A 24,505-nucleotide genomic window follows, 5' to 3' on the forward strand; every position below is an offset into this window, starting at 1 on the left:
TAACTATTTTAAGCAAATTATTGATTACTGACATGGATTTTAATGAAATGTTATGAATTAAGCCTAACTTACCGTTTAATAAAAGAAATGGTTGACTCTTCTACAGGAGGCATGTTCTTGTAAGTGTGAATTCAAATGGGTGTCTATAAAAATATCAAACAAAGTGCTCTTTAAAACTTTTTGTGAAATACAAATGAATAAAAGTTTAAAAGCTGTTTTGGATTTGAAGCTGCACAGCAGTTATTTTTTTCTTTAAGTTAATTTCTAGAAATATATAAGTATATGTATGTATGTATGTATGTATGTATGTATGTATGTATGTATGTATGTATGTATGTATGTATGTATGTATGTATGTATGTATGTATGTATGTATGTATGTATGTATGTATGTATGTATGTATGTATGTATGTATGTATGTATGTATGTATGTATGTATGTATGTATGTATGTATGTATGCTTGTATGTATGTATGCTTGTATGTATGCTTGTATGTGTGTATGCTTGTATGTATGTATGCTTGTATGCGTATATGCTTGTATGCATGTATTCGTGCATTCATGTATGCATGTATAAGTAATTTAATTTTATCTTTGTTTTGTTTTTAATTGGAGAAGACACAAAAGCTTGGGCCACTATAATAATAAGTATTTAAACAATCTGCCCACGCTTTTATTTATAGTGATATAAATAGTAGTGCATTAATATATTTAAAGAAAGTCTTCTTCTTCTTCTTCGTTCTTAATTATTAGTGTTGAAGGGGATCGAGATTTATCTGCCACTCGAGACTTTTCGAATTTATAAACCATGAACTTTTTGCCGACTCGACCACGCCTCCAACAAAATTAAGCGTTACGTGTCAACTGGTTATGCGCCATTGAGGCCATTGACTCCGATTTCAGCCTGCTTTTCTTTTTGGATTTGCTTCCATAGCCATTGTCCAACCAAGAACAAACTACAAGGCAGCAGTTGTTTAATTTTGGAGTTGTCTCTCCTAGAGGAGTGGCTGTCCCCAGCTAACGAGCCTCATCTACCCGAGGGTTCGAACTCGAGACTTTTCGGTTTAGCAACCATGGGCTTTACCGACTCGACCACGCCGACCCCTTAAAGAAAGTAATTTTTTTATATTTAAAGTAACCGCAGATTTATTCTATTTTTAAAAATTATTTTATATTTAATAAAAATTGTATTATTTTCTTCTTTTTTAGTGCATTTATAAAAGCTTGTAATTATAAATGTTTTTAGGTATTTATTATTTACATTTACGGACATGTCTGCTTTATGCAGCTGAATAGTATTATTAGACAGAGATATTTGTTGCATCTTTCTCGCACTGAAATCCCCAAGATTTAATTTCACCATCCTCAACATACAGGGTTTGATGAGATTTTCTCCTATTGTGTTAGGTTTTTTCGCTTGGCAATTTTTAATGTGACTACATATGATGCTTGCGATAATGCTGTGTTTCCGAGGTAAAAACTTCCTGCCGACGAAAGAACTCTATATCTTTTTTGGTGTGTTCCAAATGACTCGTCTCAAAATGCCGTTTTGGCTTTGAAATCTTCATAGACTCATGACTAAGAACAACTTTGCACAGTACGAATTGTTTATTTTTTTCTTCCATTTCCATTGTGATGTTAGTAAAGCCGAATTTCAGATCTTCTAAATATTTGTGCTTTTATTTTTCATTGCTAGGGTTTAGTCTACCAGTTTCACATTTTGAAGAGGATTTATGTTTTGAAAAATCAAAAATGTTTCCTTGTTTCATTTCTGTACCTGTTTTTAAACAATTGAATTAAAACTTTTCAGTAGGCCTAATAATACATGAAGACTAGTGATGTCTTCAACAGATGCAACCATGCTCATTTTCATTTAGACATTTAAATTAAATCTACTGCTGTTTAAAGTTAATTTCTGGCCTATATTCAACTACATTGATATGTTTAGCCATTGATTTAGGTTTATTATTCATTTATCTATAATGTTTGACACAAATAGATCTATACCTGTTATATCACAGTATAACAATGGTATACTATTTACTATTTATACTTCTATTAAAGTATTATATAAAGTATTATTTTTTTAGTATTAAAGTATTAAAGTTTAAATTAAAGCCTTGACAATGAGGTAACTTTTTCGTACATTACTAGCCGCGGGCGATTTTACGTAGGCCTACCTAAAAGTAAAACGATAGATTACCGTATTAAGCCGTATTTTATTATAATTAATTTTATACAACTAAATATTTAATATAGATCTATTATTATAATAATTTCCTAGGGGCCTTAGTTTTAGTGCGTGCCTTACTGCTGAATTCATGTTCATTGGAGAGTTCCTCTGCTAAAACACAAAAATTAAATTTAGATATCCCGCGGGGAAAAAAATCTAGAATTCTAGAAGAGCTAGGGCTAAGCTAAAGTCTAGGGCCTAGACCTATATTCTACAATTAACTGTAGGCCTAATATTAATAAATTAATAGGCCCTAATAGATCTTTAAGTATAGAAAGATTGGGGGTTTAATTTCATCTTTTAAATAACGCAATGCAAATGTTATTAGAAAAATGTAATAAACTTGACTAGGCCTACTCCACAATGTAATTATTATTAGACTACACGTACAGCACATTCTGGCTGGAAAAGTGTACTTGGCATGTTTTATTACAATGTATCTGGCAAAGTCAGACCAACCAGGAGTCTAGACTAGAGTGTAGTCTTTTGATTGAACTGTAGATCTAGATCTAGATCTAGATTCTAGTAGGTCCTAGCTGTAGTCCAGATCTAATTTTAAAAAATTAATTTAGGCTACAATCTGTCTAGATTACTCTATATCTAGATCCAGAACTAGTCTAGATCTAGAGATCTAATAAATAAATCTATTCTTGGAATAATCTTTGTGTAGATTGTAGAACCTCTGGTTAGTTTGCTCTAGCTCTAGTCTAGACTCTAGAGTACTCTAGAGAGTCTAGAGATTAGGCCTACTCAGTTTTACTTTTACTGATTGATTAAATGATTGATTCAGGATTAGTGATTAGTTTGAAGAGTTTTTAGACTGGTTTTTATTTTTTACAGTTTAGTAGGCCTAGTTAGTTCTATTATTAGTATTATTATAACAGTGAAACACTAGGGCTAGGCCTAAACAATTTTAATAAACTACTAGATAGATACTAAGTAGCTAGTCTCATAACGCTAGTTGAATTACCTCCCCTGACCCGCTTTTTTATGGCCACTTTCTAGTTCGTTTTTTTCGATCGCGTCTCGGCACTGTTGCTAAAAATAGCATTCGCGCAATACCATACGGGTAAATCTGTTTGGCGTCTGCTACACGTGATAGATCGTTGAATGGCCGACAAGCTGATATAAAAATTATTGCGACCGGATGCGATTTTCGTGGAAATTGAGCTAGATTTAGCAAAAGACAGCTATATTTGTGTAAAATATTATTATTTATACTTCTACTTACACAGATATTTTGATAACTGCAGTTCAGCCGTCCATTTTTCTTTTAAAATGTATCTTTAGAATTTCTGTACCTTTTGGCAATCGGTCAGGAGCATTTGCGCACTAAACCCACCCCCCTACGGCAGATCCGATTTTTTTCCCAGTGAACTCGTACTGACCTCCCACATAGCTAAGATAGTACATTGATACTGATGGGAAAGCCTCTAAATCTGTATTCCTACTAGAGATCTAGAAATAAATCTAGATCGTGGAGTTTTTATAATGACTTTTAAATTGAATGTCTCCAGTTTAAGATATTTTTTTTCAAAACATAGCTACTTTTAGTACTATATTTAAGTATTTCAAACCCTTTTGGTAGTTTTTTCTTAAACTTAGACCTAGATCTAGTGATTAGATATCTATATTTTGTACTTATAACTTGCAGGCCTATTAAAATAATAATAAAACACTTTGCTTGATAACTTCATTAGGTCATTTCATAAACACAAATGTTATTATAAACATATAAAAATCACAAAACCATAGGTAATATCTGAATTCTGTAGCCTACCTTACATTTAGGCTAATACTGAATTAAAAAGAAATTACATTAAGGTTTGAAATTAATACAACTTCTAATTAAGAAAGAAAGCTTAAATTCTAAATACTACAAGATATAATAACAAACAATGAAACAAATTCAAAGCTTTTTTCAACCCATTTAGTCGAAAAGATTTTTATATTTTTTCCGATATTGACCAAAATAAGTTTTTAAAGCTTAGGCCTACTGTTTTTACAAACATAACTCAAATTTATTAGGCCCCTGTAAACATTAATTAAGATTCCTCTGTAGACAAAGCAATCTATTTGGCAGATGAAGTAGAGTTCATGTTTCTTGACCTCGGCATATGAAGTGATTGTCCGTGTGGTCAGCGATATTCACAGCCGCCTTTACTTTTTACCTTTAATTTCCCCAATGTATATCAGGTACCCATCAGAAATGGGTGGACTCTAATTGAATTTTATTAAACAAACATTTTGATGTAGGCCTAGATCTATAATCTATAACATTCCAAACAACATCTGTTCTGTAGAATTTACCTTTCTGCTTCCAAATGCGGTATTTTCCAATTGAAAATTCATCACAAAACATACAATAAATTATATAAATGGCATTTTATAAATTTATATAAACTATTTACTTTCACCTTGGTGTAAAAAAATGTAGGTATAAGCAAACTGATTTCAATAATAAGAAAGACTCATGTCTTTTCTTGCTTACTAGCTTTAAAACAAGTGAATTTGACTTTTTACCTGCGTTTTTGGTCGCGTTTCTATATATTTTATTTGCGACACTAAAAAAATTATATTTAATCAACCGATTATGCTAAATTAATAAAATTGGTACTGTTGGATTGCATTTTTAAAGCTCTACAATTATATGCTATTCTTTTTATAATTTGAAGAAAATTGAATTTATATGAGACTAACTATACTAAGATAGAATAACTATGAGAGTGTCTATTGGTACTTCACTACAAATAGCCTTCAGAGGGCTATTCGTACTTCGCTATTTTTAGCCGACCAATCAAATTTATTTTTAAATTCATTGTCCTGCAGTTTATGTATGAGATTCAAATTTTGTAGTTTGTCGTAACTGTTCCGGTGGTCGAAGTGGTTGCGCATTGGCTTACTAGTTTTTTGAGGCGTGGGTTCGATTCCCGCTGGCTCAGAGGTTTTTTTTCTTTTTTTTTTGCTTTTTTTTTTTCTTTTTTTTTTTTTTTTCTTTTTTTTTTTTAAATTTTTTTAAGGATTAGGGTTTAGCATTAGGGTTAGGGTTAGGTATAGGGTTAGGGTTAGGCATAGGGTTAGGGTTAGGTATAGGGTTAGGTATAGGGTTATGGAGATCTAAAAAATAATTTGTTCTATATCTATACTAGATTTTCTTACTAAATCTAGAATTTACCCAAATTTCAAATTAAACATGACTACTGAATGATAGACATCCATATTTAATCCATTAGGGACTAATTTTGAAGTTTTTAGTTCGTTTTAAACTAAATTACTTAATTTAATATTTATTGACACTCACTGCCATGGACAACACATCTCTCCATGACAACTCTTCTTACCCCTGAAGGCACTTGAAGCTAAAGAGAACCACAAATGCGGTTAGACTTTTTAAGTGGCCATGTACCCAGAGTTCCCCACTAGTGATCATCAAATAGCGGTCACGTGGTCAAAAAAATTAAAAAAATTTGGTTGTCATTTTTTGGCCACTCTTATTAAAAAAAGGGTTGAAGATAATTGATTTCTTTTTTCATAGAATGATAAAACTAATAATGCTTTACTATGGAAATCAATTTTGTGATAGGGAGATCTATATTTAAAAAGTTATATTATTTTGAATGACACCGACTTTAAATTTAGCCTACATTCCCCAAAGCAATTTCTGAAAATGCTTTTCTGGCATATTTAGCCTTGCCACCTATAGCATGTTTTTATAACGTGAAAACCCGCCATTTTACTCGTGATAACTATTTTTAAAAGTAATTCTAAGAAGGTCTCTGGAACTAAGTCGAAAAACTCGCCGGAAGTCATGGTCCGATCCTTACGCCATGTTCTGGTTAGCAACCAAGGACGCTTTTAAGTTATTGAGCCTCCCTAATCTATACAGCTTGTAAAAGATGAAAAAGGGAATTCAAGAATAAAAAAAAAAATGCCGCACGCTGATTGGTCAGAGTACGAATAGCCTTCATAGGGCTATTAGTAGTTCACTACGAATAGCCGCAGCCATAACTATTAACTAGATCTAGTAGTAGGGACTAACTACTACTAGGGTTGTCGGTATCGGCCGAGATCGCTGTAAAAACATGACCCGAAATCACCCATTACTTTCTGATACTGGGCGCACGAGATTTGGTTTTGCATACTAATAAGTTTTTAATTTATGGTAATTAATTAAGTTTAAAAGGTCATTTCCTAATGTTAAATGAAAAGTGGAATGGTTTTCCCATTGTTTTGATGGCTTAGCGATCTGATCGCACGCTGTATGAAGGCTAGTTTCAAATACGTTGGAATCACGATTTTTTAAAAGATTATTCTAGGTGAGAGTAGATTACTGATCAGACATATCTTAAGTATGTGGAAATGAAATTTGTTTTTGGATATTTTGACTCCGACATTAGTTATACTGCTCCGAACGAAGTCACTTTATGTAGGTCACGCTGCCACCATTGTTATATTTTTTCATCCCGATCTTCCGGCCTTTAAGTTTGATCAACTAATAACAGCATTCTTATGGCATGTGCAAACAAATCTCGGTATACCATTCGAATCGTCCTTAGAGGATTTCATAGTGTCAGCCGCCAACCAATCAAACGCGCGCTTTCTCCGCCGTGTAGTGTGTAGTTTCGTTAAATGTAAATTAATCAGCCCGGCAGCAGATCAATCGCAAACTGTTAAAATGGTTGGATGTGAAAAGCTTCTACTTACAAATTACTTCTGAATAATCACATCACACAAAATAATTCCAAAGAAAGCACAAAATAAAATCCTTTAGAAAAGCATCACCATGAAATTTGAAAACCAGTTTGTCAACCTTAACCAGCCATCTTTGGCTCGATCTAGAGGTCATTCTTTAGCCTACACATGAGTCTTGTCAACCAATTTAGTTTCTGATGGTACACGACATTTAGATAAATATAATATAACAAACTAAGTGAATTCCAACATTATATCCATCTAATCCAATATTGAAACAGAATTTGAAGCACAATGATCTAACGAATAAATCCAACTCTATGCGAGTGTCGCAGCTTTAGTCCTGGATACAACCATAGTGTGTAGTCGTGTTGTGAGTAAATTTGCACGAGATACAACACCGTCCTAGACCTTCCTGATGTGTATGGCCCCAAAGTGCTGCGAGTAGGGGAGGGCAATTTAACGCCAGAATAGTTTTTTTTTTCAATAGTTAGGTCATCAGTAGTTCACGCATCCTAACGGGGTTGAAAGTGTAACTTTAAATTGAACTAGGTGAGAGGAGGAGGGTGAGGTCATTAGAACAACGGAGCTATATTTCTAGTAGAAGAATACGGGGAAATCATAGCTTGAAGTTTGAAGCCGGCATTTAATTTTTTTCATTGTTATTGAGTACAGCCCTTTAATGCACGACTAGGCTACTCATTATGAAATCTAAAAATGTAGTTGTGCTACCATGCAAAAATAGCCTAATAGGTCTTGTTTATTTAAATGCAGATCCTGTTAGCCTAAAAATATTTGGATACACATTTTAGTTTTATCGTAATGATTAATGTTATAATACAATGCATATATTCTGATAGTCCTTCAAGTTTTTGGACAATCCATAACTTGTATTTCAAATTTATAATGAGCGGGATGCACTCGATGTTTTAAGTGCTACATTCAGAGCTGTTACTTTGTGTATGACAGCATCCCAATAGTTCACTGTAAATATAAACTGAGCTTGACGAGATTCCCATCGCCAAGCAATCGTATGATAGACCCAGCAAGCATCACTCGTTAAATTCGACATCATGGCTATACCAGTCCTTGATTTTCATTACAGCCTTTAAACGCCTAGTTCTTGGTTTAAAAAAAAAAGTGTCTCCCCCCCCCCCCCCCCCGCTTGCGCCGACGTCATCATAGGCCAATAACGTTTTGCGATTTCTTTTAAACGGATATAACACACCCCTCTCCCCCTCACAGCAAACGCCAACAACGTCACCGAAGGCCCAAGGCCAATAACACGCACCACGGTGGGTTTTTTCTTCAATGAGTATATACCCTACCCACCCGCCGCCTTACACTTACAGCATACCGCATGTCTCTACGACATAGCCAAGGTCTTGCTATGACGTATGCTATACGCTACACTGTTCACATCTAAACCAATCTTAACTCACAGTGACCCTGGCTAGACCGTGTCGGTATTTTTCTTGCGCTGACCAGAAAACGCGAGCGGGCGATCAATGGAGCAACGATGTTTTTATAGGGCCTAATTGGCGTGTTTAAAAACCTAAATCTAGAAAAAAAATAATCTATTTTAAAAAAAAACAATTACAAAAAGACACTTTTGCAAACAACTCAATGGAATGTTAGACTTAGATAAATACACTTTATTTCACGCTTTGATAGGTTCGGAACCCGTAACTGATCGAGATGCGTGAGGCACCGCGTTCTCCACTCGACCACGACGTCTTACTATAATTGCTGTATATTTAATGATTTTGTATATACAGCTAAATATAGGGTATTTAGTAATAGCAACACAGTGTTCATGTCATTTACTTTAGATTTCTAACTATGCAGTTCTTTCATTCACTGTATTTATATAAAACATTGCTTTAGAAACATTTTCATATTTGCGCAGCACACAGTTTTTTGGAGTTATGGGAGGAAGCTAACACAAAAATATACTTCTGTATTATTTTTATTCATTTCAACGGCATATAGGCCTACAAGTTCTATATATCATTCTAGCTAAACTCTGCAAATATGATCAAAATACAACTGCAAGTAAAATAACTATGCTCTATTTATTCAAGTATACCTGTAGTGTTATATCTGCTAACACACGACACATAGCAACAAAAAAATGGAATTAGATCTAACTATTAAAACTATTTGATAGTAAATCTAGAAAAATGAAGAAAGTACCAGAATACTCCACAACCATTCTAGTGTAATAATTGGGCGTATGTTTTAGGATAGGCCTATGTTTAATTTAATAATTTTGTATTCCTAGTCTCCTAACATATAGCATTTAAGATATTCTTGATTAAGTAAGGCTTTGGTTTTTTTTTTTTGTTTTTTTTTTTTTAATTTTACAAGTCAGCTCATACCTATACTTTGCTCGCAAACATAGCAAATTTTGTTCATTTAGAATACTTTAAAGTCTATTGATTGAATAAAAAATTGATATTTAGAAACAACCCTTTAAATCCCTAAGAGGTATAAAGCTTGCATTCGATTGGTCAGTAGCTATATAGGCCCTAGCTAAAACTAATTAATGTTTGTCTTAAAATGAAAATAAAATGAAATATGTAACATTTTGTAGCCTCGAACAAAAATATTTTAAAGTTCTCAGCATTTGCAACTTTGTAACATTGATTCTTAAGGCCTAAGTAGTAGCTTACTAATTAGATCTAGACCTTGTTTTCTAAAAATGCCAAAATTAAATGTAAACAATGCTGGGACTCTTCTTGAATCTTAGTTGGTTACACTATTGCAGGGACTTCGGATGCAACCCCTGGTTTGGTTTAGTCATTAATTATCATTGCATGCTCTAATAACTTGTTTGTGGGATAGTACTGCTGTTTAACTATAATGTTTTTTTTTTTACCAAACAAGTTGCCATGGATGTACAAAACTTGAAACCAGACAGAAATGGATTATATTCAGTGTGTGTCCCTATTGATTACTTCCCTCAACAAGACAAAAAGGTAATTTTAAAAATCTCTATTAGATGCAACCTTGTTTAGTAACTTTGATATTGTTTTAACAGCTGAACCTTTTATTAGTAACAAGTTGGCACATCCAGCAGTGGTGTGATCTCAGAAGAAAGGACCCACAATTTGAAAATTCATAAAAAATTAGTTTAAAGATATGCACTTAAAATTTTTAGCTGAGTACCCTAAAATATGGTGGAAGATTATGAATTCATTGTTTATTAGGCTTAAAATATAATATTTTATGAATGGTGGAAAACCTACGAAGGGGTTAATTTTCAAGATGGCCGCCATTGTCATAGTTACCAAGATTTTCCCACCAATTTTTACTTTCTCATATACAAAGTATAGAGGAAGTAATTTTAATCGTGCAAAAAAAAAAAATCGAGATTTTCACAGATCTCGACGTTTTACACCTCCCTGGTTCAGAAAAACATAGTTCTGCAATTTTGTCCGTATGTCTGTGTGTGTATGTGTGTCTGTAAACACCATAATTTGAGTACCGTTACAGCTAGGTTGATGAAATTTCATATATGAGTATTATATCAAATTTGTAGTTCTGTATCAACTTTTCAGTGATTTCTGATAACCCGAAGTGGAACTTATTCTAGTTTCTATTTTTCAAAAGCCTATAACTTGAGTACTATTTCAGATAGATTAATGAAATTTCATATTTAAGTAAAAGATCTGATTCTCTGCCTTCTATCAATTTTTTTGTAATTTCCATTGACGGAAGTAGTAATTTACACTATTTCCGATTTCTCAAAACATGGCATGTGAATTTATAAAGTACTCATAATATTAAGCACTATTATGCACATTGTTTGGCGTTTACTTGGTGCGAAATTCTTTTTTCTACGAGATTCTATTCTATTTTTAAAAGTTTAAGTTATTAAAAATGGATTAAAAATCAAGTCTATATCCCGAGTTGCCATCCCCCGTAGTAAACCCCTTAATTGTGTTGGAGGGGAACCCTTCCAACTCTAAAATTACGAAGGAAGAAGAAGACACAACCACCAGGGTACAGATGCACACTTCTGGTGCAATTGGACTGTTGGTTCAAGTAGTAGTATTCAAGTTGATGGTGGGTCTAAACAGCTTGTCAATCATAGATTTTACTTAATTACTAGTCATCCAAAATTTTAACTGTATGTGTATATACTAACATGGGTCATTTTTGCCCCAAACACATTAGATATAACAAAATGTATACAGTGTCATAGAGTATAGAGAAAAGTGGTATCTAGACAAGTTCTCAGCCAACTTGACATGATCTAGACATTTTGGGTTCTAAACTTTGTGTGGCTACTGCACACACCAATCAGAAACATTTTTCACCTCCCAAAAACAGAAACATTCCTTTGTGAGTGTTTTTGATTGGACATTTCAACCAAATTTGTTACTAATGAAACTGTCGTGAATCTTCATGTTAGATGAAGTTGTATGTAAGGATGGACAAAGACAACAAAACAACTGATAATTATGTCAAATTCATTGGCTACTTTATCAGTTAGAAAGCCACTAACCAGAACATCTTGTTTTCTTAGTTGAATCTGAAAATAATTTTAGTGTCTCACTGTCACGACATTGTTTGAAGTTTTCCGACTCTACATACTGTCACTGTAAAACTGTCATATTGCTGACTTTTAATATTGCTAGAGTTGTCCTAAGTGATTTATGGGATCTGTCTATTGCTTTTCTCTCTCTCCTGCTTGTTCCGTTTCTTCTCTCTCTCCTGTTTGTCTGTTGCTTCTCTCTCACCTGTTCGTCTGTTTCTTCTCTCTCACCTGTTCGTCTGTTTCTTCTCTCTCTCCTGTTTGTCTGTTTCTTCTCTCTCACCTGCTTGTTCTGTTGCCTCTCTATCTCTCCTGTTTGTCTGTTTCTTCTCTCACTCCTGTTTGTCTGTTTCTTCTCTCTCTCCTGTTTGTCTGTTTCTTCTCTCTCTCCTGTTTGTCTGTTTCTTCTCTCTCACCTGTTTGTCTGTTTCTTCTCTCTCTCCTGTTTGTCTGTTTCTTCTCTCTCACCTGTTTGTTTCTTCTCTCTCATCTGTTTGTCTGTTTCTTCTCTCTCATCTGTTTGTCTGTTTCTTCTCTCTCTCCTGTTTGTCTGTTTCTTCTCTCTCTCTCCTGTTTGTCTGTTGCTTCTCTCTCACCTGCTTGTTCTGTTGCTTCTCTCTCTCCTGTTTGTTCTGTTGCTTCTTTCTCACCTGCTTGTTCTGTTGCTTCTCTCTCACCTGCTTGTTCTGTTGCTTCTTTCTCACCTGCTTGTTCTGTTGCTTCTCTCTCACCTGCTTGTTCTGTTTCTTCTCTCTCTCCTGTTTGTCTGTTGCTTCTCTCTCTCCTGTTTGTCTGTTTCTTCTCTCTCTCCTGTTTGTTTCTTCTCTCTCTCTCCTGTTTGTCTGTTTCTTCTCTCTCTCCTGTTTGTCTGTTTCTTCTCTCTCTCCTGTTTGTCTGTTTCTTCTCTCTCACCTGCTTGTTCTGTTGCTTCTCTCTCACCTGTTTGTCTCTTGCTTCTCTCTCACCTGCTTGTTCTGTTGCTTCTCTCTCTCCTGTTTGTCTGTTTCTTCTCTCTCACCTGCTTGTTCTGTTGCTTCTCTCTCACCTGCTTGTTCTGTTGCTTCTCTCTCACCTGCTTGTTCTGTTGCTTCTCTCTCACCTGCTTGTTCTGTTTCTTCTCTCACTCCTGTTTGTCTGTTTCTTCTCTCACTCCTGTTTGTCTGTTTCTTCTCTCTCTCCTGCATGTTCTATAGCTTCTCTATCTCCTGTTTGTACTTGGCTCTCTGCTGGTCTCTAAAAATATTCAAACATATTTCTGGCTCAGCTATTGGAACATGACATACAGACAAGAGCCTGAACATATTTTATTTTGATATTTGATTGAAAACGTTTTTTTTTTATCCTGTAGATGATTGAAAATATATTTAGTAAAGCAGGTTTGGTGAAAAGGACAAATTTTAGCCAAAAGTAAGTTCATTATATTCATATTCTGACATAAATTCTATGTTATGTTTTAGACTTGCTGTAGTTGACTGATTTCAAATTCTATACTTTATTAGAATACAATTTCATAAATGATTTTTCTTTTCCTTAGATACTTATTTGTTAGATATGGAAAAAAAGAGGAAGTGGTCAATGCTGTAAATATGTTTGGTAAACGATATCATGCGGAGTTGGCAAATGCATCCAAGAAAGAAATAGAGTACATGATGAATGCTAATAATGATACTGCAAGACCCAATGACCTGCTTATTGAACAACAAGATTCCTCACTGGATACAAATACTTTTTATAATGGCCAGAAAACAAATCAAAACAGAGGCAGCGACAGAGTCAATGGTAATAAAGTAAACGGTAGAAATCTGGAGAGGAACACCATGATACCCGACAACTGTTTTGTCCCGCATGTGAAAACTACAGGTGCGTTCTGCTCGGGTTTTTTGGTTGCTAATTAAATCTTTGTATTGTAATCATCAAGATAGGTAAACCAGATGTATAAAAAGTATTAATTTTATCTTTTATTTGAGTAGGTCGTTTGTGTTGTGTCATCAAAATGTTTACTGTTTTTTCCAGCTTCAGATAAACCTGTCACACTCTACATCTCTAACATTGAATCTGAGGTAAAATTTCTAGAGATAATAGTAGTCCTTTTTTTTTAAAGATTCTTTAACCATTCATTATCCAATCAACATTTATAAAGTAATGAGTCACCCTTTTACAGCTACTGAGGAATAGCTTGTTAGATTTTTGGTAAGGTCAGTGTACTATCACCCTGTAACAGCTACTGAGATGTAAGATTTTTGGTAAGGTCAGTGTACTATCACCCTGTAACAGCTACTGAGATGTAAGATTTTTGGTAAGCTCAGTGTACTATCACCCTGTAACAACTACTGAGATGTAAGATTTTTGGTAAGGTCCGTGTACTCTCACCCTGTAACAGCTACTGAGATGTAAGATTTTTGGTAAGCTCAGTGTACTATCACCCTGTAACAGCTACTGAGATGTAAGATTTTTGTACAGATGGAGTTCAGAGAGCTGATCAAGCCTTACCAGCCAGAATCTGTGAATGTCATCAAAAAACAGCCCAAGAAAATGTAAATATCTCACATCTCTAGATTCTTAGAGGCTTGTTAGGAAGATTTGCATTTAGATAACTATTTTTATAATAGTCATATAATTGTCATGGCAGTTTAATGATTATTTTTTTTAAATCTTCGACAGCTTTGCCTATGTTGAAATGAGCAGTGATTCAGCCGCCAAGAAAGTTATTGAGGATTTGAATCACAAAGAACAGAGAGAGAAAACATTGTTAGTTGACTATAAAAAAAACAGTGGCCACAGAGGTAGATTCAGCATTTTTCCTCTTTGTTCCACTCTCCACTTTTTCCTGCCACTCCTTTCAGCTGTTCTTGATTTCTTTCTATCCTTCACCATGTCTTCCTGGGTATACTCCTGTGTTGCTTGCCCTCTGGGTTCCATCTGGGGCTTGGCTGGCTTTAAAGTCTTTCCTAAGCGTGTGCCTAATCCGTCACTTTGCATGATTTGCCTTTCTATTGTTTCCTGTCCACACATCTATAGTTTTATGTTTTCTACCTTGTCTTGCCATTTTATATACTTCTTAGGCACCTATATATAAAAGTGTGGAAGCTTTTTGTTGTTCTCCATGTCTTTGATCTGTAGAACAGGACTGCTTTAACATTAAAAGATTCTTTTTTTAGAGATGTTGGACGATTTCCTGACTTACAAGATTGGCAAATGTTAGATATATTCGTCTGTTCAAATACATACATTGACCACACTTCCGAGATGTATTAAGCTGTCTATTTGATGATGTCACATATCTAGTTTGTCTTTGATAGGCCATTTGATCATGTCACATATCTAGTTTGTCTTTGATAGGCCATTTGATCATGTCATATATCTAGTTTGTGCTTGCGACCCAACTTTGGTTTATACATTTCAGAAGACTCCAGTCCTAGAATGGAAAATTTAGCAGCTAAACAAGTTCTGGTAAAACAATTTTTTTTAAAAACTCCAGTGTTTAATGTAATTGTAAATGTATTAGTGTAGTGTTTGAATCTCCAATCTGTAATAATAGTTAATAGTAATTTTCCATGACCGTGACGTCACATGGAACATATAGGAAATATATTCTTAAGCTGGAAAAGTACATCCTAATTTATTTGTCTAATCTTAAAAGTGGTATGCATGTGGAGTTTCTTCCCGGGATCTGAAATTTTCAGGGGGTGGGGGGTGGACTATATAAATTTCATTTTGTTAAAAGGGGCAGTAAATGTTCTTCGGGGAGCTCACACACATTTCCTTTCTTCCCCCCCCCCCCCCCCCCCCCCCACCATATTTAGTTTGTATGTACAGTAACTACGTGTAGATCAAGGTTAAATCTGGTTAAAATGCTGATTTTGGATAAAAATCTATTTTCAATGAAATTTTGCGTTTAAATTTGAAGTTGAGGTGGTGATTTTGGTTTTGGTTTAGAGAAAAAGAGCACTATCAACCTAGTGCCTGTTGTATGTCTCCCTCAACTGGCCATTTATCTGTAACCACTCATTAACTGAGGCACTAATGTCCGCTCTTATCTTTTCTATTAATCTGACTGAAGTCACATAAAGTGTTACACTGCAGGCACCTCACATAAAATGTTTGTGACATGGTAGGCACTCACATAAATTCATCATTTATTTCCTACTCATGCCAGCCAATTCTCCATTATTTTTCCTTATCCTCAGGAAATGCCACAGCTTGAAGTGGATTACTCGGATATTCCGGCGCTGATCCATGCATCCACAATAAAACAAGACATCGATGAGCTGAATTTTCGCATTTTTGTTGCTAATTTTCCTTCGCATTCTCTAGAGGTATAAAGCGGCACTTTATTCAGTGAACGGCATGAAATTTTCGGGGGCCTTTTTTTTTTTTTAGACTTTAGTCATAACTATATGCTAAATATTATAGCATTAGGTTTAGAAATAAGAATTTTGGTTTTCATCATCCGCCCATGCCCTTTAAGAAAATCATTTATTTTCTTCTTTTACACTTTCCTTTACATTTTTTTTCAGCATTTTAAAATATTTTGATACAATAGTTGCATGACTAAAAATTATTGCACACCAAATAAACATAAGGGGCTTAAAATAGTGCGGAATAGTAAGATAAGACTACTTACAAATTTCAGAAAATTTTAATCAATTCATAATTTAATTAGTCATCCAATTAAGTCAAATTTAATGTCATATTGCATTGTCTTGAGAGAAACTGATCAGAGAAATTGATCAGATAGAAGTGCCCGAAATTTCACTCTCCCGCTTCAATGTAGGATTAAGACAGACACTATTTTATTTATTACAGTAAAACTTGGCACTTTATTCATTGAAGGATCTTGACTTACAATTCTTTCTTCTGTATAGAGTACGCTCCGCAAGGCATTTGCTGAGTACCACGTACGTGACATCTGTTTGCAAAACAATGTGGCTGCAAATGGCTGGTAAGTTCGTCATGTGCCCATTACTGCACTCAGTCACAGGTATTAATCTTTGGTGCAATATGTCAGATAGTGCACCTTTTATAAAGTTATTTATTTGTATTAACCACAAAGACAAACCTGTACCCTTGAATGACAAAAAACATGCATTTATTTGTGTTACAGCACAAAGGCTCTCCTCTACCTTGCCACAATATATGATGTACTGGCAGCTGTCAAGGATATGAATGGATCTTGTATTCTTGGGATGCCACTGAAGGTTGTTTTTTTTTTTAAATGTTTTTAACTGTTTGACTCCTAGGCTGCCACACATAGAAAAGGGGGCACTACTCTTTAAAATAAAATCTAATTATATAGGGTGAGTCTTTTTAAAAATTCAGAATGAAACAAATTTTCATCTGCTACAAACATACATTTATTTTTAAAAAAGCATAAAATGGTCAATACATTAAATGTAATGAAGTCTTTATTTGCATTTAGTTGAACAAAAATAAATTAGTGTGCTTCGTCGTAATGAACGTAGCAAAGCAGAGCACAACTACAATTATTAAATTATTATCAATGATTCCTACCTTTAGAAGTACCAACATATCCACATTTATAAATCAAATATTATTATCACTATTTATTTTCATCTAAATTTGATACATATCCCCATTAATACTTCAAAGGCATCCGTTAATGAACACTTAAGTTATGCAGCTAATTATGAAATTTTGACTGAAAGGAAGCTCGTGTCTGTTTCTTTTATCTGGAGAATTTTTAATGTAATAAATAGCTGTTAAAAAGTTTAATCAGTGGTGCAACGACACACAATATAATTGTTGTTATGCGACAATTGGAGTTAAAGGGTTAAACTTGTTTATGTCATCATAGATATCTGGCATGCATGGGTATCTGTAGAAAGAAACCACCTGAGTACCTGAAGTGAGACCTGACCTGAGTACCTGTAGAGTGGGACCTGACCTGAGTACCTGTAGAATGGGACCTGACCTGAGTACCTGTAGAGTGAGACCTGACCTGAGTACCTGTAGAGTGAGACCTGACCTGAGTACCTGTAGAGTGAGACCTGACCTGAGTACCTGTAGAGTGAGACCTGACCTGAGTACCTGTAGAGTGAGACCTGACCTGAGTAGCTGTAGAGTGAGACCTGACCTGAGTACCTGTAGAGTGGGACCTGACCTGAGTAGCTGTAGAGTGAGACCTGACCTGAGTACCTGTAGAGTCAGACCTGACCTGAGTACCTGTAGAGTGAGACCTGAGTCACCTGACCTGTAGAGTGTGACCTGGCCTGAGTACCTGTAGAGTGTGACCTGACCTGAGTACCTGTAGAGTGTGACCTGACCTGAGTACCTGTAGAGTGAGACATGACCTGAGTACCTGAAGTGAGACCTGACCTGAGTCATCTGACCTGTAGAGTGAGACCTGACCTGAGTACCTGTAGAGTGGGACCTGACCTGAGTACCTGTAGAGTGAGACCTGACCTGAGTACCTGTAGAGTGAGACCTGACCTGAGTACCTGTAGAGTCAGACCTGACCTGAGTACCTGTAGAGTGAGACCTGAGTCACCTGACCTGTAGATTGTGACCTGACCTGAGTACCTGTAGAGTGAGACCTGAGTCACCTGACCTGTAGAGTGTGACCTGACCTGAGTACCTGTAGAGTGTGACCTGACCTGAGTACCTGTAGAGTGTGACCTGACCTGAGTACCTGTAGAGTGAGACCTGACCTGAGTACCTGTAGAGTGAGACCTGACCTGAGTACCTGTAGAGTGAGACCTGACCTGAGTACCTGTAGAGTGAGACCTGACCTGAGTACCTGTAGAGTGTGACGTGGGACCTGACCTGAGTACCTGTAGAGTGTGACCTGACCTGAGTGCCTGTAGAGTGAGACCTGAGTCATCTGACCTGTAGAGTGTGACCTGACCTGAGTACCTGTAGAGTGAGACCTGACCTGAGTACCTGTAGAGTGAGACCTGACCTGAGTACCTGTAGAGTGTGACGGGGGACCTGACCTGAGTACCTGTAGAGAGAGACCTGACCTGAGTACCTGAAGTGAGAACTGACCTGAGTACCTGTAGAGTGAGACCTGACCTGAGTACCTGTAGAGTGAGACCTGACCTGAGTACCTGCAGAGTGAGACCTGACCTGAGTACCTGTAGAGTGAGACCTGAGTCACCTGACCTGAGTACCTGTAGAGTGAGACCTGACCTGAGTACCTGTAGAGTGTGACCTGAGTACCTTTAGAGTGAGACCTGACCTGAGTACCTGTAGAGTGTGACCTGACTTGAGTACCTGTAGTGTGGGACCTGACCTGAGTACCTGTAGAGTGGGATCTGACCTGAGTACCTGTAGAGAGAGACCTGACCTGAGTACCTGTAGAGTGTGACCTGAGTACCTGTAGAGTGTGACCTGAGTACCTGTAGAGTGTGACCTGAGTACCTGTAGAGTGTGACCTGAGTACCTGTAGAGTGTGACCTGAGTACCTGTAGAGTGTGACCTGAGTACCTGTAGAGTGTGACCTGAGTACCTGTAGAGTGTGACCTGAGTACCTGTAGAGTGTGACCTGAGTACCTGTAGAGTGTGACCTGAGTACCTGTAGAGTGTGACCTGAGTACCTGTAGAGTGTGACCTGAGTACCTGTAGAGAGAGACTTGTACTGAGTGCTATAGATATGCTGCCTTAAGCCCATTCTGACCGTAGATATTTGTCTTCAGGTGGCTGTTCCATACAGAGACCAACTTCTTCAAAAGATTGTGGGAAAAGTCAAATATTGATTGGACTCAGTTGTTGATGTCACTCCATTGGGAATCTGCTTCACAATTTTTTACTGAGGTTTTTTATTCAAAGATGATTGTAATTGTAAAAAAAAGAATTCCTTTGACCACTGTAGTTTACTTAGAGTAGACTCATGGTTTTAATGGCTCTCAGAATTTCTTTAGTGGTGCCATAATTCTACGGCTCTCATATTGTCCTTATGAAATGATGGAGCCATAGTTTGATGGCTTTCAAATTGTTCTTATGAAGTGGTGTAGCTATAATTCTATGGCTCTCACATTATCCTTATGAAGTGGTGTAGCTATAATTCTATGGCTCTCATATTGTCCTTATGAAATGGGAAGTCATGATTTGATGGCTCTCACATTGTCCTTATCAAATAACCGCTCCACCACTTCTTAGATTGTCTTAATATATAAATCTAAAGTTTTAGTGCCACTGCCATTGAAGTTACTAGTTGTGGCTAAACCTTATTGAAGTTAATCTGAATTTGACAATGTTGGTTAAACCTTAATGAAGTTAATCTGAATTTGACAATGTTGGTCAATCCTTATAGAAAAGTATCTGAATTTGACTATGTTGGTTAAACCTTAATGAAGTTAATCTGAATTTGACAATGTTGGTCAATCCTTTTAAAAATGTATCTAAATTTGACAATGTTGGTCAATCCTTTTAAAAATGTATCTGAATTTGACAATGTTGGTCAATCCTTTTAACCATTAATCTCCCATAGCATCTCCAAGTTTACCAACCATAGAGTCCCAGCGTAAGGGGAATAACTCTAAATGATTAAATGACTAATTTTACAGCAATCAATTAAACTCATTTCAGTAAATAACTAATTAAATTTTTAAAAATCTTATATTGTAGAGAAATGAATGCTCTAAAAACTGATACCAAATATGTCAGTATTTAACATATAGGTATTTGCAAAAAAAAATAAAAAATGTCGGAGAAAATTCAAAACAGGTCATTTTCCGTAGTCAACTTTATTTATTTTTGTCTAAACAACTATGCATCGAATTTAACAGTTAAATATCAATTTGGTTATGTTTAAGATATATAATTCATAAAATACATGCCTAGATACGTTTAGAGGCATTATTTTATTTTATTTTTAATATTAAATCTACTAAAAATAGGACAGATGAGTCTAAAATTTTGAGATAGAAAGAAACTATTATTTTTTTATCTTTCAAAAGCGCCATTGAAATTAGAAGACCGGAAACGGATGCTGAAACTATCCGACTTCCTGTTTAGTTAAAAATTAGGATTTGTAGGCCAAATTTTAATGAAACAAATTTAATTTTTCTATGCGTATTGTAAGCGGGCGGCAGCGGGCGTTACGGGACATTAACGGTGTCGGGCGGCAGCGGGCGTTACGGGACATTAATGGTTAAAAATGAATCTGAATTTGACAATGTTGGTCAATCCTTATAAAAATGTATCTGAATTTGACAATGTTGGTCAATCCTTATAGAAATGTATCTGAATTTGACAATGTTGGTCAATCCTTTTAAAAATGTATCTGAATTTGACAATGTTGGTCAATCCTTATAAAAATGTATCTGAATTTGACAATGTTGGTCAATCCTTATAAAAATGTATCTGAATTTGACAATGTTGGTCAATCCTTAGAAATGTATCTGAATTTGACAATGTTGGTCAATCCTTATAGAAATGTATCTGAATTTGACAATGTTGGTCAATCCTTATAGAAATGTATTTGAATTTGACAATGTTGGTCAATCCTTATAGAAATGTATCTGAATTTGACATGTTGGTCAATCCTTATAGAAATGTATCTGAATTTGACATGTTGGTCAATCCTTATAGAAATGTATCTGAATTTGACAATGTTGGTCAATCCTTATAGAAATGTATCTGAATTGAAGAATGTCAAACCCTAGAGTGCACCTGTTCCTCACTGTTTTACTTAGTGTCAACTGTTGTTTCTTGTCTCAAATGGTCATCTTAATTAGTTCTTACATGGTTACTAGTTCTTGGACATTATTAAAAAAAATGGCAATGATAGTTCCAATTTATGAGCTAGCCACATGATGTGAATGTAAGAAGTATAGCTCTAAGGGTTTGGGGTGAAGCTACACATCCCAGTACTGTTCCTTATTTTCACTCAGAATATTCATGTAGGGCATCCACTAAAGTAAAAACTACTGCGCCTGGCCGTCACGGTTACATCTATGCCTAATGTATGTAGAGAGGATAAAACTGAGAGCCCCCCCCCCCCCCTTTCATCCTTGTTCATGAACACATGGTTATCCTTTTCATAGATTCACTCATGATAAGGCATTAACTTCAGCATCGTAAATTATATTTCTATGGTCACAACAATAATATCATCTGAATATACAGAAGGGTTTTCTCTGGACTCATTTTGTTAACATGTGGTCCTAGATCCCTTGCACAAATTACCTGTTTCCTTGGCTCATGACCCTTAAACCTTTTCCCTTGGGTCATGGCCCTTAAACCTTTTCCCTTGGGTTATGACCCTTAAACCTTTTCCCTTGGGTCATGGCCCTTAAACCTTTTTCCTTCCGCTCTTGGCCCATAAACCTTTGGTTTTGCAGCATTCTGGAATAACTTAGGCATATATGTATTTCTTTTATTTACACATTTTAAATAGCATGAAATTACAATCCCTTTGCTTTGTGTTGAGTAAATGTACTCCAGATATTCCTTAACAACAGCAACTAGCAAAAACATTTTATATTGTTGAATACAATTTTAAATTTTGCACAAATATTGACCAGTAAACTATGATTCTTTGCTTATTGTGACTATAAGCTTACCCCACAACAACCTAAAGATATAACATACCTATTCTATAGAATGGTCTTTTTTTAAACTAATCACACCTCTGAAGTTGACATCCATAAATGATGTCCACTTGGGAGTGGGTGTCCTATTTAATGTTTGTATTTTTTTAAAATATTAACTTTGTTTTAAAAATTGCATCAGAAATTGGTCAGTATACTCATTGCTTACCTTGGTTAGTTAGAAAGATATTGTGATATCACAAAAAGAAAATACTATTTGGAGGGGGTGAAGAGTCCTGACTTTTATACCTCTGGCCACGTAGAAGTAGAATCTAAATTCTTTCCCAAGAGAATTGCTTGCTGGTGAAGTTGGGTGCTGAATATATGCAGTTACTTTTTTCTGGGTAGAATCAGTAGTCCTTATTAGGCAACTATATGGTTAAGCTAGTCAAAAAAACTGTTCAGGCATTGTATCACTAAATAGAAATTGAATTAGTCAAAACAAAAAGATTACGCTAAAGATAACTATTATCCTTTAAGTTAATTTATATATATATATATATATATGAGTTACAACGAAACTAAATTATGTATTGTCAATGAACAGTTTAAAAATGTCAAGAATAGCAATAAATAAAGATAAGATTTGTAAGATAAGCTTGGTCCATCCAAGGCCGCAGCTAGTTTTAACACCTTAATGGCCTCAATTTCTTAGTGATCAATATCACACCTACATTTTTATCACCTGTCTTGCAATATGTGCAGATCTATTCCTCTCCACAAAATCCAAATATGAGATACAGAGATTGCTTTACAAAACACACTGAGGGTAGAAATTTGGTGGCTTCCTTGAACTGTAACATGAGGAACCATTGTTCATAGGTGTTTATAAACTCTTGTATGATAGTTTCTGATTTTAAAAATTTCTAGGGTCTACCAAATAGCCCTTATAACCTTTCTTGTGGCTCATGGCCCTTAAACCTTTCTTGTGGCTCATGGCCCTTAAAACCATGGCCCATGACCTAACGGACTTGTCCCTTTTTTAAACAGGGATTGTTCTTGTTTTGCCTTTTTAAAAGCCCAAGTTTTTAAATTGAGTTATCACAACAGTTGAAGTGTTTGCAGCCTGTAGACAAGCACATCTGAGCTCAGTTTTGTGTTTGACCAACTATGCACCTGAGAGCTGCCAGCTAACAAGTGACCTTGAGCAGCAGTAGGATTCCAAACTTGAATCTTTGCTTTTGTTTCAACTAGTTTGCTGTGGCGCTCTCACCAGACACAAATCATCCTTGTCATTTTTTATCTTGTGTGTATGTCCCTCTTGTTGAGCAGTCAACAGTTTGTAGATAGCAATTAAATCCTAGTTTGTTATGGAGTTTAAATGCACACACTTAACTAACCAACTGAATCAGGATTTTATGTTTGGCTGTCTAGACTAACCAACTGAATCAGGATTTTATGTTTGGCTGTCTAGACTAAAACTCAATCAGGATTTTATGTTTGGCTGTCTAGACTAACCAACTGAATCATGATTTTATGTTTGGCTGTCTAGACTAACCAACTGAATCAGGATTTTATGTTTGGCTGTCTAGACTAACCAACTGAATCAGGATTTTATGTTTGGCTGTCTAGACTAACCAACTGAATCATGATTTTATGTTTGGCTGTCTAGACTAACCAACTGAATCAGGATTTTATGTTTGGCTGTCTAGACTAACCAACTGAATCAGGATTTTATGTTTGGCTGTCTATTCTGTGATCAGGTTCTTGCCATTTTTACATTTATTCTGGCTAGTTCAGATTGTCATGATTGTCTTTCTAGACTAGAAAAAAAAGGCAACCATTTTTGCAGTGTTAGACTCTGAAGAATACAACTCTTGTTTAAAAATTTGTGTTGTATGGACAGGTAGTAACCATGCTTGTCTTAGCATCAATCAGTTTGGGGATTACACCTCCTACTGGCTTTTTCTTCCTGTCTTTATTTTTTTATTTCTTAATTGTAACACTGATTATTTGGGTGTAAATATTTCAGTAAATTAACATAAAAATTAAGTTCTGCTGCATTAGTTTGTTGTTCTAAATCTTATATTTTATGTGAGGGTAATATTAAACTTTATCAAATTTTCATCTTGTTTTTATTTTGTTGTAAACATTGTATTTTTTTACACCTCAAACATGTGTTCTCAAAAAATAAATTGCACACATTGCATGAAGGTCTTGGATAAAATCTAATGAAAGACTACCAGTAACAGTTCATACATATATGTATTATTTAAGTGCTACAGAATAATAGGTCATAATTATAAAAAGGTACTTTTAATGGAACTGAGCTAACATGGATCTTTTTTTGGTTGCTCAAAGTTTAATGAAATTAATTTTTTTGCCACTCATTCTTCATTCAACTTTTAATATTAAATACAGAAAATGATAGAATTACAAGTTACCCATGCATGCAACAAATTATATTTTTTTGGTGACTTCAGGGGTGGGGATGGATGTCATAAATAGATGACTAACAATGCTGTCATGTGTTCGGTCAACAC

General features: G+C 35.4%; 2 protein-coding genes across 8 annotated transcripts in view; one reads left to right on the forward strand and one right to left on the reverse strand.

The window, feature by feature from the left end:
- The window catches only part of LOC131955118 (serine/threonine-protein kinase ATR), a 57,116-nt gene extending 54,778 nt beyond the window's left edge, over window positions 1-2,338 (reverse strand). For 3 of the 4 annotated variants that reach the window (XM_059319120.1, XM_059319111.1, XM_059319097.1), the window contains exons 1-2: window positions 2,313-2,338; window positions 73-143 (exon numbers count right to left, since the gene is read on the reverse strand). In XM_059319120.1, the coding sequence (XP_059175103.1) occupies window positions 73-113 (41 nt within the window). In that variant the 5' untranslated portion in view covers window positions 114-143; window positions 2,313-2,338. Of the gene's footprint in view, window positions 1-72; window positions 144-2,204; window positions 2,234-2,312 lie in introns of those variants that run through there. The other variant, XM_059319103.1, reaches the window with a different exon arrangement.
- Window positions 2,339-2,700: 362 nt separating this feature from the next.
- On the forward strand, window positions 2,701-24,491 carry LOC131955639 (uncharacterized). 4 transcript variants are annotated; one of them, XM_059319842.1, is made up of 12 exons: window positions 2,701-2,759; window positions 9,816-9,907; window positions 12,818-12,876; window positions 13,004-13,329; window positions 13,483-13,529; window positions 13,930-14,003; window positions 14,131-14,252; window positions 14,873-14,919; window positions 15,657-15,785; window positions 16,335-16,411; window positions 16,574-16,667; window positions 19,125-24,491. In XM_059319842.1, exons 2-12 carry the CDS (start codon window positions 9,821-9,823, stop codon window positions 19,182-19,184), a joined length of 1,122 nt encoding a protein of 373 aa, XP_059175825.1. In that variant the 5' UTR covers window positions 2,701-2,759; window positions 9,816-9,820; the 3' UTR covers window positions 19,185-24,491. The 4 variants fall into 4 exon arrangements, with proteins under 4 accessions (XP_059175825.1, XP_059175832.1, XP_059175821.1 ...); XM_059319849.1 differs by having other exon boundaries at window positions 2,701-2,740; XM_059319838.1 differs by lacking the exon at window positions 2,701-2,759 and adding an exon at window positions 2,785-2,919.
- Window positions 24,492-24,505: the final 14 nt, after the last annotated feature.

The sequence above is a fragment of the Physella acuta genome, unplaced genomic scaffold (assembly GCF_028476545.2).
Source record: "Physella acuta isolate Inbredline_101_S28 unplaced genomic scaffold, ASM2847654v3 ptg000079l, whole genome shotgun sequence".
In the NCBI taxonomy this organism is placed as follows: domain Eukaryota; kingdom Metazoa; phylum Mollusca; class Gastropoda; family Physidae; genus Physella; species Physella acuta.

Bases quoted from the DNA above. Each gene is read 5' to 3' on its own strand.
- LOC131955639 (XM_059319842.1), top strand. From the start codon at position 9,821: ATGGATGTACAAAACTTGAAACCAGACAGAAATGGATTATATTCAGTG. The intron at 9,908-12,817 runs GTAATTTTAAAA...TTTATCCTGTAG, and splicing joins TCCCTCAACAAGACAAAAAG to ATGATTGAAAATATATTTAG. The intron at 16,412-16,573 runs GTAAGTTCGTCA...TTTGTGTTACAG, and splicing joins AATGTGGCTGCAAATGGCTG to CACAAAGGCTCTCCTCTACC.